Source organism: Epinephelus moara, chromosome 21 (genome assembly GCF_006386435.1).
Source record: "Epinephelus moara isolate mb chromosome 21, YSFRI_EMoa_1.0, whole genome shotgun sequence".
NCBI lineage: Eukaryota > Metazoa > Chordata > Actinopteri > Perciformes > Serranidae > Epinephelus > Epinephelus moara.
The window spans coordinates 4608893-4621170 of record NC_065526.1 but is presented as its reverse complement, the minus strand read 5'-3'; the positions used below and the strand labels follow the sequence as shown (position 1 = coordinate 4621170).

The 12278-nt window shown below is 43.5% G+C and overlaps 2 protein-coding genes across 2 annotated transcripts in view; one reads left to right on the top strand and one right to left on the bottom strand.

The window, feature by feature from the left end:
- LOC126408797 (epidermal growth factor receptor-like) overlaps nucleotides 1–9499 on the top strand; it is a 38730-nt gene extending 29231 nt beyond the window's left edge. Inside the window, exons 3-15 of the mRNA XM_050074486.1 lie at nucleotides 632–818; nucleotides 930–1061; nucleotides 1201–1269; nucleotides 3028–3146; nucleotides 3515–3656; nucleotides 4211–4327; nucleotides 6408–6534; nucleotides 7237–7310; nucleotides 7398–7485; nucleotides 7638–7837; nucleotides 7986–8118; nucleotides 8564–8654; nucleotides 9338–9499. Of these exons, the coding sequence (XP_049930443.1) occupies nucleotides 632–818; nucleotides 930–1061; nucleotides 1201–1269; nucleotides 3028–3146; nucleotides 3515–3656; nucleotides 4211–4327; nucleotides 6408–6534; nucleotides 7237–7310; nucleotides 7398–7485; nucleotides 7638–7837; nucleotides 7986–8118; nucleotides 8564–8654; nucleotides 9338–9499 (1641 nt within the window). The remainder of the gene's footprint in view (nucleotides 1–631; nucleotides 819–929; nucleotides 1062–1200; nucleotides 1270–3027; nucleotides 3147–3514; nucleotides 3657–4210; nucleotides 4328–6407; nucleotides 6535–7236; nucleotides 7311–7397; nucleotides 7486–7637; nucleotides 7838–7985; nucleotides 8119–8563; nucleotides 8655–9337) is intronic.
- Nucleotides 9500–11269: 1770 nt separating this feature from the next.
- LOC126409158 (unconventional myosin-X-like) overlaps nucleotides 11270–12278 on the bottom strand; it is a 159682-nt gene continuing 158673 nt past the window's right edge. Inside the window, exons 27-28 of the mRNA XM_050075114.1 lie at nucleotides 11805–11988; nucleotides 11270–11365 (exon numbers count right to left, since the gene is read on the bottom strand). Coding sequence (XP_049931071.1) covers nucleotides 11270–11365; nucleotides 11805–11988 — 280 coding nt within the window. The remainder of the gene's footprint in view (nucleotides 11366–11804; nucleotides 11989–12278) is intronic.

Sequence of the window (12278 nt, the reverse complement as noted above, 5' to 3'; positions counted from 1 at the left end):
GATATGCCCATTCAAAGTCTGACATTTCAATGGGTTGCTATAGCGCCCCCCTTTGGCCAATTGATGTAATATTGCTTCATTGGCATCCTCCCATGACCCTCTACCACTGTGCCAAATTTCACATGGATTGACCAAGTCAGTGAGGAGAAAAACGCGGAACAGACACACAGACAGAGTTTTCATCATTACATAGTAAGATCGTTACGCATCAGCAGCCTGTTGCACCAGCTGATCATATGTCATCATTTCAAGATAGAAAGGTCAACTTGGGCTCAAACCAAATGGCCCCGAGTTGGGGGTGCTTGTTATCAGCTTGTGATGGCCCACGGTTTAGGCTAACACGAAATGATAATGATTAAGAGGTAGCAGAAAACATCACGGGGGCTGGACCTGGCTCCCGGCCTAAAAGGTTTGACCATGAGTTTGATATAACACCATCAATGAAACTAAGAATGATTTCAAGTAGAGGATTTAGTACATTTATAATACATGCATTTCAAATGATTTACCCTCATTACATTGAGTTATATGGTTGGTATAAATGTATATAAATGCTTGGACAACCCCTGACTTTGCATGTCAGCTACTTCAGTTTACAACCAGGTTTTATGGGGTTTTTTTCCCTCCACAGTCTATTGAAGAAGTGGGCGGCTATGTGCTGATCGCCCTCAACACAGCCTCCAGGATTCCTCTGCAGAATCTGCGCATCATTCGAGGTCATAAGCTCTATGAGGGACTGTATGGCCTCGCTGTGCTTACCAATTATAACAAACATACAGGTCAGGACACCGATGAGCTTCTTCTGACCAGCCTGACAGGTCAGTCCACCTCTCCATTTCTTCAGCTCTCTGTGACAGAATGTACCACAAAATCTCAGTATTATTCACAGCAGTTGTTGGTTTTTTTTTTTTTTGTTTGTTTTTTTTCAGAAATTCTTAAAGGAGGTGTAAAGTTTGGGACCAACCAGCCATGCAATGTGGAAACAATACAGTGGTATGACATTGTCAACGCTGAAAGCAAACCCAAAATGGTGCTTCCATTACCCAACAGTCCTCGACGTTGTAAGTAAAACAACTCACAGCAGAAGACAAAGGCTGCACACACTTTGATTACATCAGTGCATTTGTGTGTTGTTAACGAATTTCAAGGGTGTGAAGTAAACGCTTTGCCCTGTTTGTTTCTTGTGGTTTGCTTTCACAGGTAAAAAATGTGACCCAAGCTGCTTCAATGGTTCATGCTGGGCACCTGGTCCTGAAAACTGCCAGATCTGTGAGCTCTCATTTCATTTTATCACGGAAAACAAAATCTCAATTCTGTATTAAAGCTGAAATCTCTAATATTTTTTAATTGATATGTTATCGTTAGTGCACAGTATATTCACGTGTGGTGTGGTGAAATGCTAAAAGGAGTTTGCCAGGTGTTTGTTTCCATTGTCTTTGTATTCATATTACTTAGTTGTTAATTTACATTTGCACCTGACAAAAGCAAAATGAGAAAAAATAACATTTGTGCTCCAATGTTTTTGTCATAATTTGAAAGTGCAAAATGTTATAATGTACGTTTTAAGGTGCGGACACACCAAACTGACATCAAAGAACTAGCCGCGACGAAAGCCAACTGTTGCGTTGTCTACGTCGTCTCACGTCGCCCTGTGTCAGTTGCATTTGAACACACTACACGGACTACACCCGACGGCCAAGTGGCACGTACGTTCTGCGCCTGCGTGAGAGAGAGCGGAGTGAGAGAGTGGTACATCCTGTCAGCCGAGGGGTTTCCTATCTGTGCAGCCGAGCACCGCAGCACCTCCACGGACTATTACATCCAGACGGTCCCGGTGTTTCCTCCGCAGGCTCCACTTCACTCAGCTGCCCGATAAACCCGCTGCTTCTTCCCACTTTAACCTGAATAACAAACCAGGGCTCGGTGCTCCGGTTGGATCCAAACGGAGAGCCGGGGCTAGCTCAGAGACTAGCGGAGGCTAACTGGCTGTGCTTCCCTGCGGTCATGCTGCGGCTAACGCTCCACTAGCCGCTCCCAGCTAGCTTTGGTTTGTTATTCAGGTTAAAGTGGGAAGAAGCAGCGGGTCTGTGGGCAGCTGAGTGAAGTGGAGCCTGAGGAGGAAGCACCGGTTAGCCCCGGTTTCACTACAGGCAGATTCACTCGCTACAGGGGCGAGGAAATAAAACCTGAACAGCCAATCACAGTGATCTCTCTCACCGACAAGCTCCGCCGCCGATTCAACATGCTCAATCGGCCAAAAAGACGCCGACGCCGAAGTGCCGACCGCAAAAACTATGGGGGCAAGAGACGTTCACCGACGGCCCGACTTTGGTCCACTGTCGGCTTGGTGTGTCAGGGCCTTTAAAGTGACAGTTAAGCCCAACATCAAAACTACAAACTTTTTGTCTTACCTTTAGTGCTGTTTATCAACCTAGATAGTGTTGGCGATATCAACCGCAGATATATCTGTCTTCTCTCGAATGCAATGTAACTAGATGGCACTCGGCTTGTGGTGCTCAAAGTGACGAAAAAATAAATTTAAAAAAACTCAAATCATACCACCCTGCAGAAGGAAGCGTGCAACTACTGCTGGCTCACCTAGCACCACTGAGGTAGCTAACTTCACAGCTCAGCCGTGGAGGAAGACATTTATGTTACATCTTGCTCTGTTACAAGCACAAACCTCTCATCCATGAGTAGATAAATGCTTCCTTCTGGGCGGTGATACAGTTGGTGGGGTGAAGTTGTGTTGACAGAAAATAGTTCCTTTATGCAACTGCTTACAACAAAGATGTGGATTATCTTGAGTAACCAGATCATGATTCCTAGAAAGAAATATTGCTGTTGAGTTTTCTATTCTTTGCACTTGGAGCTCAACAAGCTGGATGCCATCTTGATAAAAGGAAAAATATGTATTTTTGATTTTTGGGGTGAATTGTCCCTTTAATTTGGCCCTAAACTCAAAAATAAATTTAAAAAAACTTGCTACAGGTCACTTCACTGACTTTGTCCTGTCCTCATTTCCAGTAACAAAGCTGAACTGTGCACAGCAGTGCTCAAAGAGATGCAAAGGGCCTTCACCCAGTGACTGTTGTAATGAGCACTGTGCTGCGGGCTGCACAGGACCGCGGCCCACTGACTGTCTGGTGAGAGAAAGACACCTTCACATGGGGACAAGAGTAATGATATGATAAGGACGTGGGGAGGAGACGAACTTGAACAAGAAATGACACTAAATGTTTCATATTTCTGCATTAAATCTGGAACAAAACAAAGCCCTCACTTAGCGGCATCTGTTTTTATGATCAGAAGTATTGTTATTGGTTTCAGTACCAATGAGACAAATAACTGCTGATTAAATCTTTCATTTGGCAGTGCCTCGAGTATCGGCGTCTGCTCTCCCTCTCTGCAGCTCTGAGGATTAAGCCGAGGCTGTAGAGGAATGCAGTGTTATCATTAGTGTGGGGCTCTGTTATGGTCCCTGTGTACTGGATGACTGTTGTTTGTGCTGCAGGCCTGTCGGGACTTCCAGGACGACGGGGTGTGTAAGGACTCCTGCCCCGGCCTCATGCGCTATGACCCCAACCTGCACCAGCTGGTTCCTAACCCACATGGAAAGTACAACTTCGGGGCCACGTGTGTGAAGAGCTGCCCACGTAAGAACACATCAACAGCTTAGTTTTTTTTATATTTTTAGCCGATTTCTGTTACTAAACTTTTCACCTTCCTTGACACTGATATATTCATGGTATTCACTGTAACTGTTGTTTTGTCAGTCGAGATAAATAAAGTAAAGCTAGTAGGCTTCACTGGCCAATATGAAACAAATCATGCATGGTTATGAGCTTTTTCACATTGTGGTATGCTGTGCAAGTGCCCAGGTTGTCCTTCAGAGCTGTTACACATTCAGTGGTTACAGTTTGTCCAGGTTTAATTATAAACTGTAGAAACACAGAAAGAAAATGATTGAGTTTCAGGGCGTGTTAATGCAACAACTGTTCTTTCTCAGTTTAACTTACACAGGTCTGTCCCAGTGTTACTCAGTGTATACTGTAAGGCCCACAGCATCATTATGCACCTATAGTCATACTTGTGGTACAACTCATACAGGTTGCAAATGCATAAAGATTTAGGTATGTTTCCATTTTATTCAACCTGTAAATGTTGCATGCTTGTGAAGTAAACAGCTTGTATTTTGGAATCATTCCAGATAACTATGTTGTTACTGATCACGGAGCGTGTGTGCGGACGTGCAGTGGGAACACATACGAGGTGGACGAGGGAGGAGTCAGGAAGTGCGCCAAGTGTGACGGACTGTGTCCAAAAGGTAGGGGGTCCAGCTATCACTGTACAACCTGGGGACATATTTCTGACTCATACACACAGTGTTGTCTGCAGCTGTGGAACAGAGCTGAGGACATTTACTTAGTACTGTGCTTTACTACAAGTCAAAGGTACCTGAGTGCTTCCATTTTATGCTATTCAGACTTGAGCTTCATGATCTGGTCCCACTCTCAGTATCAGTCCAGTAAATATGAAGTTAGCTACTACGGCCCGCAGCCGGGAAGATAACTTGTCATGTTTACACTTTGGTTTTTGAACGGATTGAACAAACGACATATTTGGTGTTAACTAGTGAGCTTTAGAGGTGTTTCCCTTTTGGACAGAGCCAGGCTAGATGTCTTCATGCCAGAGATGGGGGACTCGAGTCACATTCCTTAACTCGAGTCAGACTCGAGTCGCAAATATGATGACTTGAGACTTGCTTGGCTAACGTTGATAAAAGACTCGACTTGACTTTGACTTTGTATTCATGACTTGAGACTTGACTTTGACTTGAGACTCGAAACGACACAACGGAGCTATCTCCATACTGCTCGTCCGTAGTTATCCGAGTGTCCTGAAGCCCGGACATAAAAAGTTGTTTGGAAAAAACGTCATTTGACAGACCTCTACGGTGCGAGCATATTACTCGCATTTGTGGCTAAAAATAGTTTTGTGTGAGCAAAAGAAATCATTCAGCACGCTGTGCGAGTACAGATATCAACCAGCAGCAGAAATGAAAAGCGAATCCTGCCGGTTGTGGGTTGAACGGGGGTCACAGACAGGAATACGGCGGAGCGCTATGTCCACCGCAAGATAACGCGATTTACCGTCGACTGAGAAGCCTGGCTCCAGGTCCAATAATTTCCTCTTGGTTGGTGTCATAAGTACCTGAACAACCGAGCCGTGGCGGCAAACAGGTATGTGACGTGTCAGAGGAGAAACGAGCTATTCACATTTCTCTCTTTGTGGCAGGTAACGGTCCACAAACCTCACCACACTGAAGGGACTGTTCTTAACTTATCAGAGGAGGAGGGGGGCTGGTTCATTTTTATTTTATTTATTTATTTTATTTTGATCCCCCCTGTAGCCACAAATATTTTTCCTTGAGCTTTTCGAAGTGACTGGTGGAAAATGCATGACCCTTCACCATGAATTAGATTTTTAAAATTTAGCTGAGTTCATCCGATGAACCGCGTTCATGTGTGTGTGCTTGCTTTCGCTGGTCTCGCGCTGGCTGGTCGGTGCAGCCTGGGCCCAAAGTTTTTGTTGCTATTTGCGGAGCCTGGGCTGCCTACAGAGACCACACTTTTTCACAGCATATTCAGAGGACATGTAGCTAGAGGATCGTGAGGAGATGTTTGCTGTATGTGACATATGACTTGACTTGTGACTTGCTTGACCTGAGCAATGACTCGACTTGACTTGCTTGACTTATAGCAGGGACTTGACTTGCTTGATTCTCACCACAACTAACTTGAGACTTGAAGGTAAAGACTTGAGACTTGCTTGTGACTTGCACATGTGTGACTTTCCCCCATGTCTGCTTCATGCTAACACTACTTTCATGTGAATGCATCACCAATAATGCAATACTGTAATACATAATGATATAACACTTTAAAGGGAAACTTTAAATTTTCAACAGGCTCTCTGTCACTGCAGTGTGTGCAGATGAACAGGATTTGTTTTCCTCCTGTGCCTCAAGCAGCCAGAGCTCCCCGCCCATCCACCAGCAAAAGTCCGCCAGGTGACTCTTTTGCTGTCGGATGGATACGGAGCTCCAGCACTTGAGGCACAAGAAGAAAACAAGCACAGTATATCTTCACACACTGCGGTGACACAGAGGTGGTTGAAAATCAGCAAAGTTTCCCTTTAAGGGAGCAAATTGCTAGAAAATGAATACTTTTATTTTTGATACTTCCCATATTGCTGATAATAATTAGTAGCCTGTGGTTTACATGGTGGTATTGCTTCTAACACAGTTTGCCCTCTCTAAAATACCTTGCTAATACGAAAACTAGAGTATAGTCAACAGCTTTCAAACAGTTTCTGTGCTGATTTGTTTTCTTAATTGTTTACAGTGTGTGATGGACTTGGATCAGGAAACCTGACTCACACTCTGTCTGTCAATGCCACCAACATTGACTCTTTCAAAAACTGCACGAAAATCAATGGGAACATTGCTATCATCCGCACATCGATTCATGGGTAAGTTAAGGGCAGTAAAGGGGTAGTTCGGAGTTCTTGAAGTGGGATTGTATGAGGTAATTATCCATAGTTAGTGTATTATATACAGTAGATGGCGATCGGCACGCCCCCAGTTAGGAGAAGCAGTGTACTGTTGTGGACAGGTAGCAGCAGACCGTATTTTAGCCTCATAAAAAAGTCCCGTCTAAAAAAATAAATATCACTTTAAATATATGCAATATTGAGAGTATTTTCACTGCTTTACCTTGCTGTCAGACAGTGGTTTCCTCAGGGAAACTAAAGCCGATATATCGCTTTCTTCAAATCCATTGAGAAAACCGGTAATTTAACATCACTAAAGACAGAAGCTGCCGGTCTGCCGCTGCTTCGATCAGTTAGTTTGTTTGTGTTATTGTGTGACTTTGGTGCTTTAAAGGGTTAGGTGAAAACATTCTCAGTTTGGACTGTTATAGATTTTTTTTAGGTGGCTAAAATACATTTTTCTGCTTCCCCCATCTACACCGTACATTGCTTAGCTTCGGTTTCGATTTACTGCCTGTGCCGATCACCATCTGCTGTATTACACTGGATAAGTGCTTCATACGACTCCACTTTAAAAGATCCAAACTATCCTTTTAAAAACATTACAGCCTTTATGTCTGTGTATATCAATTACATCAACTGCAACAGATAACCGGGCACCTTTGCCACCTTTATTTGTAGGGATCCGTATACCAAAACACCAAAGATGGAGCCTGCCCAGCTTGAGGTGTTTAAGACAGTTAAGGAAATTACTGGTAAGACTGCATAAGACCTGAGTAATGCATGACACATTAAATGCACATTGAAGAGTTTCACAATTAACAACCCATTTGTTGCTTTAGGATACTTGTTGATTCAGATGTGGCCAGAGAGCCTGAGCTCACTCAGTCCTTTCGAGAATCTGGAGATCGTTCGAGGACGAACTAAACGGTATGTTCCTTGTAAAGACCCCCTGTGGATTCACAACCGCTGGATCACAAGAAATGAATTTGTTGTTCGAGAGCTGAGGATTACTCAAGACTGTTATTAAAGCGTGCCTTTTTTCTTCATCTTTTCCTGTTGCACCTTTCTCTCTTTGATAGTGGTAGCCGCAGTTTGATGATGGCTCAGCTCGGCATCAGCTACTTGGGCCTCCGCTCCCTGAGAGAAATCAGCGATGGAGATGTGGTCATCATGAAGAACCGGAACCTGTGCTACACTGACAAAAGCCACTGGAAGGGCCTCTTCAAATCAGAAAGCCAGAGTGCTACCATAGAGGAAAATGCTAATGCTGCCACATGTGGTAAAATTCAGTCAGATCCTTTCTGTGTTTTGTGTTCTAACTACAGATTACGCAATACACAAGCCAGATTTAATTAACGGGATCTTATTTCAAAATTGGATAATGATGTGGGAAAGATCTCCTCTTGAGATTGTATGTTTGTTTTCAGCCCTGAGGAACAACACTTGTGACAGGAAGTGTTCCACGGACAGCTGCTGGGGCCCTGGCCCGGACATGTGTTTCGCCTGCCGTGACTACAGCCGTGATGGGAGCTGTGTTGACTCCTGCAACATCCTGGAGGGGTAAGGGAGAAATCTGGGTTTTAATGCCTTTTTAAGCTCTGAAATGCGGTGCTCCCTATTTTAGACAAACAAACAGTCTGAATATCAGATTTGTGTGCTCTACAGTTAACTCCCTCAAAGTCTATTTTCAGACCACAAGCATTTCCAGACTATGACATTAGATGAGTTTGGGGATTTGTTATTGAATCACTTCAAAGACCAAATACGATCCAAGGTCTTTCAAAGCTAAACCCCAGCAGATATAAGACAAACACTGCAGCTGAAATGGCACATTCACTCACAACTGTTTATCTTTGCAGATCTCTGTCAAACATTGAATCTCGACGTGCTTACAATTTAACTTGTGCCCTCAAAAAAGGGATCAAGAATTTCACTTCACATGTACCTGTTTGAAATGAGGCGCGCCTGCGGTGGGAGTCTGTCAGCTTTGTTATTGTCTTTGCAGGGAGCTGCGGGAGACTGTCGTGAATAAAACCTGCGTGGAGTGTCACCCCGAGTGTCAACGCATGAATGGGACCGCAACCTGCAGTGCGCCTGTATGTGTGTCACAACAACTGAGCTATTATCACAAACATAACAAAGACGAAAAATCACTTGAACTACTGTCGAACAGCTTTGTGGACATTATTTATGAGTCTGATAATTAAAAGTCATGTTTTTGTGTCAGTCACTCAGAATCAAAGAGCACCACAAAGGAACAATTACGCAGCTTGAGATGTGTTGCAGAAATGTTAGCGCTACCAATTTCTCCATCAACAGCAGCCTTATTAGACCATAATGCAGTGCAGCCACAAGACATGTTGTGCTTTGGATGAAGGGTGTGGCTGTGTAGTTGGCGCACAGTCTACTTTCATGCGCTCATAATCCCATCTTTGACTGAAAACAACACGCTCACGCCCCTTTTCAGGGTTGTTGAAAGCAACTCTTGGAATGTAGGGTATCATTATTGAAAATACAAGTCGATGGGTTGCAAGAAAGTATCACATTGCAGCACTTTGTTGCAGTAAGTCTCTCAAAAAACAGAGCTGTACTGGCCTAAACTGAACCACCGAACATTTCTAGGTGGGTTTTCATTGCCTAACATTTGCAACTTTATGTGGAAGATGGACGCAGCTTGCTTTAACAAATTATTACTATGAGACAGGGCAGTTTACATAATATTTACTACACCTCTCAAGAGTGTTGTAAACATCATGTGTTTTTTTTCTTTTCCTTTCAGGGTCCTGGAAAATGTACTAAGTGTGCCAACTTCCAAGACGGCCTGTTCTGTGTGTCCCGGTGTCCTCAAGGCGTGCCAGGCGAGGACGACACGCTGGTGTGGAAATACGCAGATACGATGAAAGTGTGCAAGCCCTGCCACAAAAACTGCACTCAAGGGTAAAAGCATTGTTCGCCCGACCTGAGAACCAGCACTACGTTTCTCTGTGTTGCAAACATTTGTCTGTCGTAATGTTGATGCAGTAACTTAATCCAAGGCAGGAGGGTCAGCTGTGGTGGAGTTGGCACAGATTGGGGAGAGAGAGGTCGGCTTTGACATGAGGCAATATTTGCTGAGATTAATGATGAAATCAGACAATTTAGGAGAGATGTTGTGGACTAAGATTAAAGGAAAATACCAGCGATGTGTCATCTTTATCCATTCACTTAAACTTGATATATTATTACTTTTATTACTCTTCTTCCAGAGAACATCATCATGTTCTAGATATCTGAAACCTTTTGCCACTGGTTCCCATTCATTTTATTATTCAACAAACAGAGGGCTGCACTGCGTTATAAAACAGAACAAATATAGCTTTGAGTGAGATGAAAGCAGACCTAATGTTCACATTGATTGATGACCAACATTCAGCCATGGTGCTGGCTGGTTGGTGTACTAATGGGTGCTGTGGTTCAGGACACCACGCCTGTGTGGACAGACTTTTGTAGCCGTCTTGTGCAACTTTTTCTGAGGAAAAATATGATGAAGTATTTCCAGTCTTATTTTTCACTAGTCTAGCTTTTCAGGATTACGTCATTGAACCACATAGAACTGAACACATCCCTATGGACCCCTGTGATTGAGGCATTCAAGTTCTTTATGCGCAGTCTATACTTCTGTTGCCGTGCGCCTATGTGTGCTGTGCAGGTTGGTGCATGTAGGATGAAATTTCACACATGCGTGTTGGGACCAGGACTGTCCAGAACGCCCTCCTCCCGGGTCTGATATCCAATCAGAGTTCTGCAAAAGTAGAAAACAAATCAGCCCGCACACCAAGCAGTTCCTGTTAAGAAACATTTTAATGCAGAGTGATGTTTTGAGCTCACGGCTCTCCCTCTGACTTCTGATAAATGACAGGAAGTTGCCATCTTAAATACCCATGGTGTCTGAGCCTTAAATGTGAACTGCTCTGGATACATACATTGAGCACTTTGGCCCCTTAAGGCCTCAATGAGTAATTTGACATTAGATCAGGTTTGTAATTCTCTAATTATAAATCTGGAAGGGTCCCCTCAGATTATGTGTGGTCATATGCCTACAAAGTTGCGTGGTGATGGGTGAAACCCTTGAGATGTTATACACCTTTATGTGATGAGCCACGCCCTCCGCAATATTCATTGCCTTATAGAAGCTCAGTTTTAGTAAGTTTTCCAACTTTTGCCAAGAGGGAACTTTAGATATTGGTCCCTAGATTATGTTCACCCAGTTTCATGCAGATCGCTCAAACTTCCTAGGAAGAGATCCATTTGAAGTGTTTTTCAAAAAATTCAAAATGGCGGAAAATCTATATAAGCGGAAGTTATGGGTTCTTGAGGCAAATGTGTTCCTCATGAGGAGAGGCATCTCTGTATGTATGACAGTCACTTAACTCGATCATTTTGTAATTTTACCATATGTTTCTGGGGTATAAAATATGTTCATGCTAATATTTTCCCCTTATATATTTATATATCAAAAGCAGCTCTGGTAAGATATTGTTGTACATAGATACATATATATATTTCCTTGCTTTATTTTTATACTGAATATGGGCAACAGGTGTGGCGTATTTAAGATGGCGAATTTCTGTCATGTATCAGAGGTCAGAGAAAGAGCTGTGGGTTCGAAACATCACTCTGTATTAAAATCTTTCTGAGCAGGAGCTGCTTGGTGTGCGGACTTATTTGTTGTCTACTTTGCCAGATGCCTCTTTGGTACAGCACCCACGCCATTGGACGCTGGGATGTGCGTGTCTTCTGTACTGTTTTCAGTCAAACTTCCGCAGTTCTGTGGTGCCGGGTGCACATTTTACACGTTTTTCTGCAAGTGCACGGCGTGTCTATGCAGCTCGATGCAAGCATCTCTGTGGCCCTGCTCAGCTTTTCTGCATATGTATAAATTAGGCATTAATCTGGTAGCAAATTACAGAGAACTTTGACTTCATGGTATGAAAAATGACTTTTGATGACTCTGTGAATTTTCAGTGTGAAATTAAAGTGATTGTATCTTTACATCAGATTCTTTGCATTGCTTTCTTTACAGTTGCGTGGGTCCTGGTCTTGAAGGCTGCCAAGGTAAAGGGTGAGTAAACACAGCTTCACTAATCACTGATGCTGAAGTACACACTGACTTCGCCAAAGTTCCACAGTCTAATCTCATCTCTCCTTGTTTACTGGATCTGTAAATGTGCTCTGTTTTCCATCTGCACTCTTAAATGAGCTCCCACCTGTCTTTCAGCCCCTCTGGCCTTTCCATGATTGCGGCTGGTGTAGTCGGGGGTCTGCTGGCTGTTCTTATTGCTGGCCTGTCTGTGTTTGTGTTGCTGCGCCGACGCCACATCAAGAGGAAGAGAACCATGCGTCGACTTCTCCAAGAGAGAGAGGTACGACAAAGGGAACTGAGGCACCACACTTCGAGATGTTGACAGAAGATGTTTTGAGATGTTGGGGGGGTAATTTACAGAGATAGATGTCTGCTATATGAAAGTTTTTGACTTATTTTGTATGATTTCTTTTGAAAGAATCACTAGTGCTGTTTGTGAGACAGTGTGTGAAATATTGAGTCCTTCTTTTTCCAGTTGGTTGAACCTCTGACTCCAAGTGGCGAGGCTCCAAACCAGGCTCTGCTGCGGATCCTGAAGGAACCTGAATTTAAGAAAATCAAAGTGCTGGGATCAGGAGCTTTTGGTACCGTTTACAAG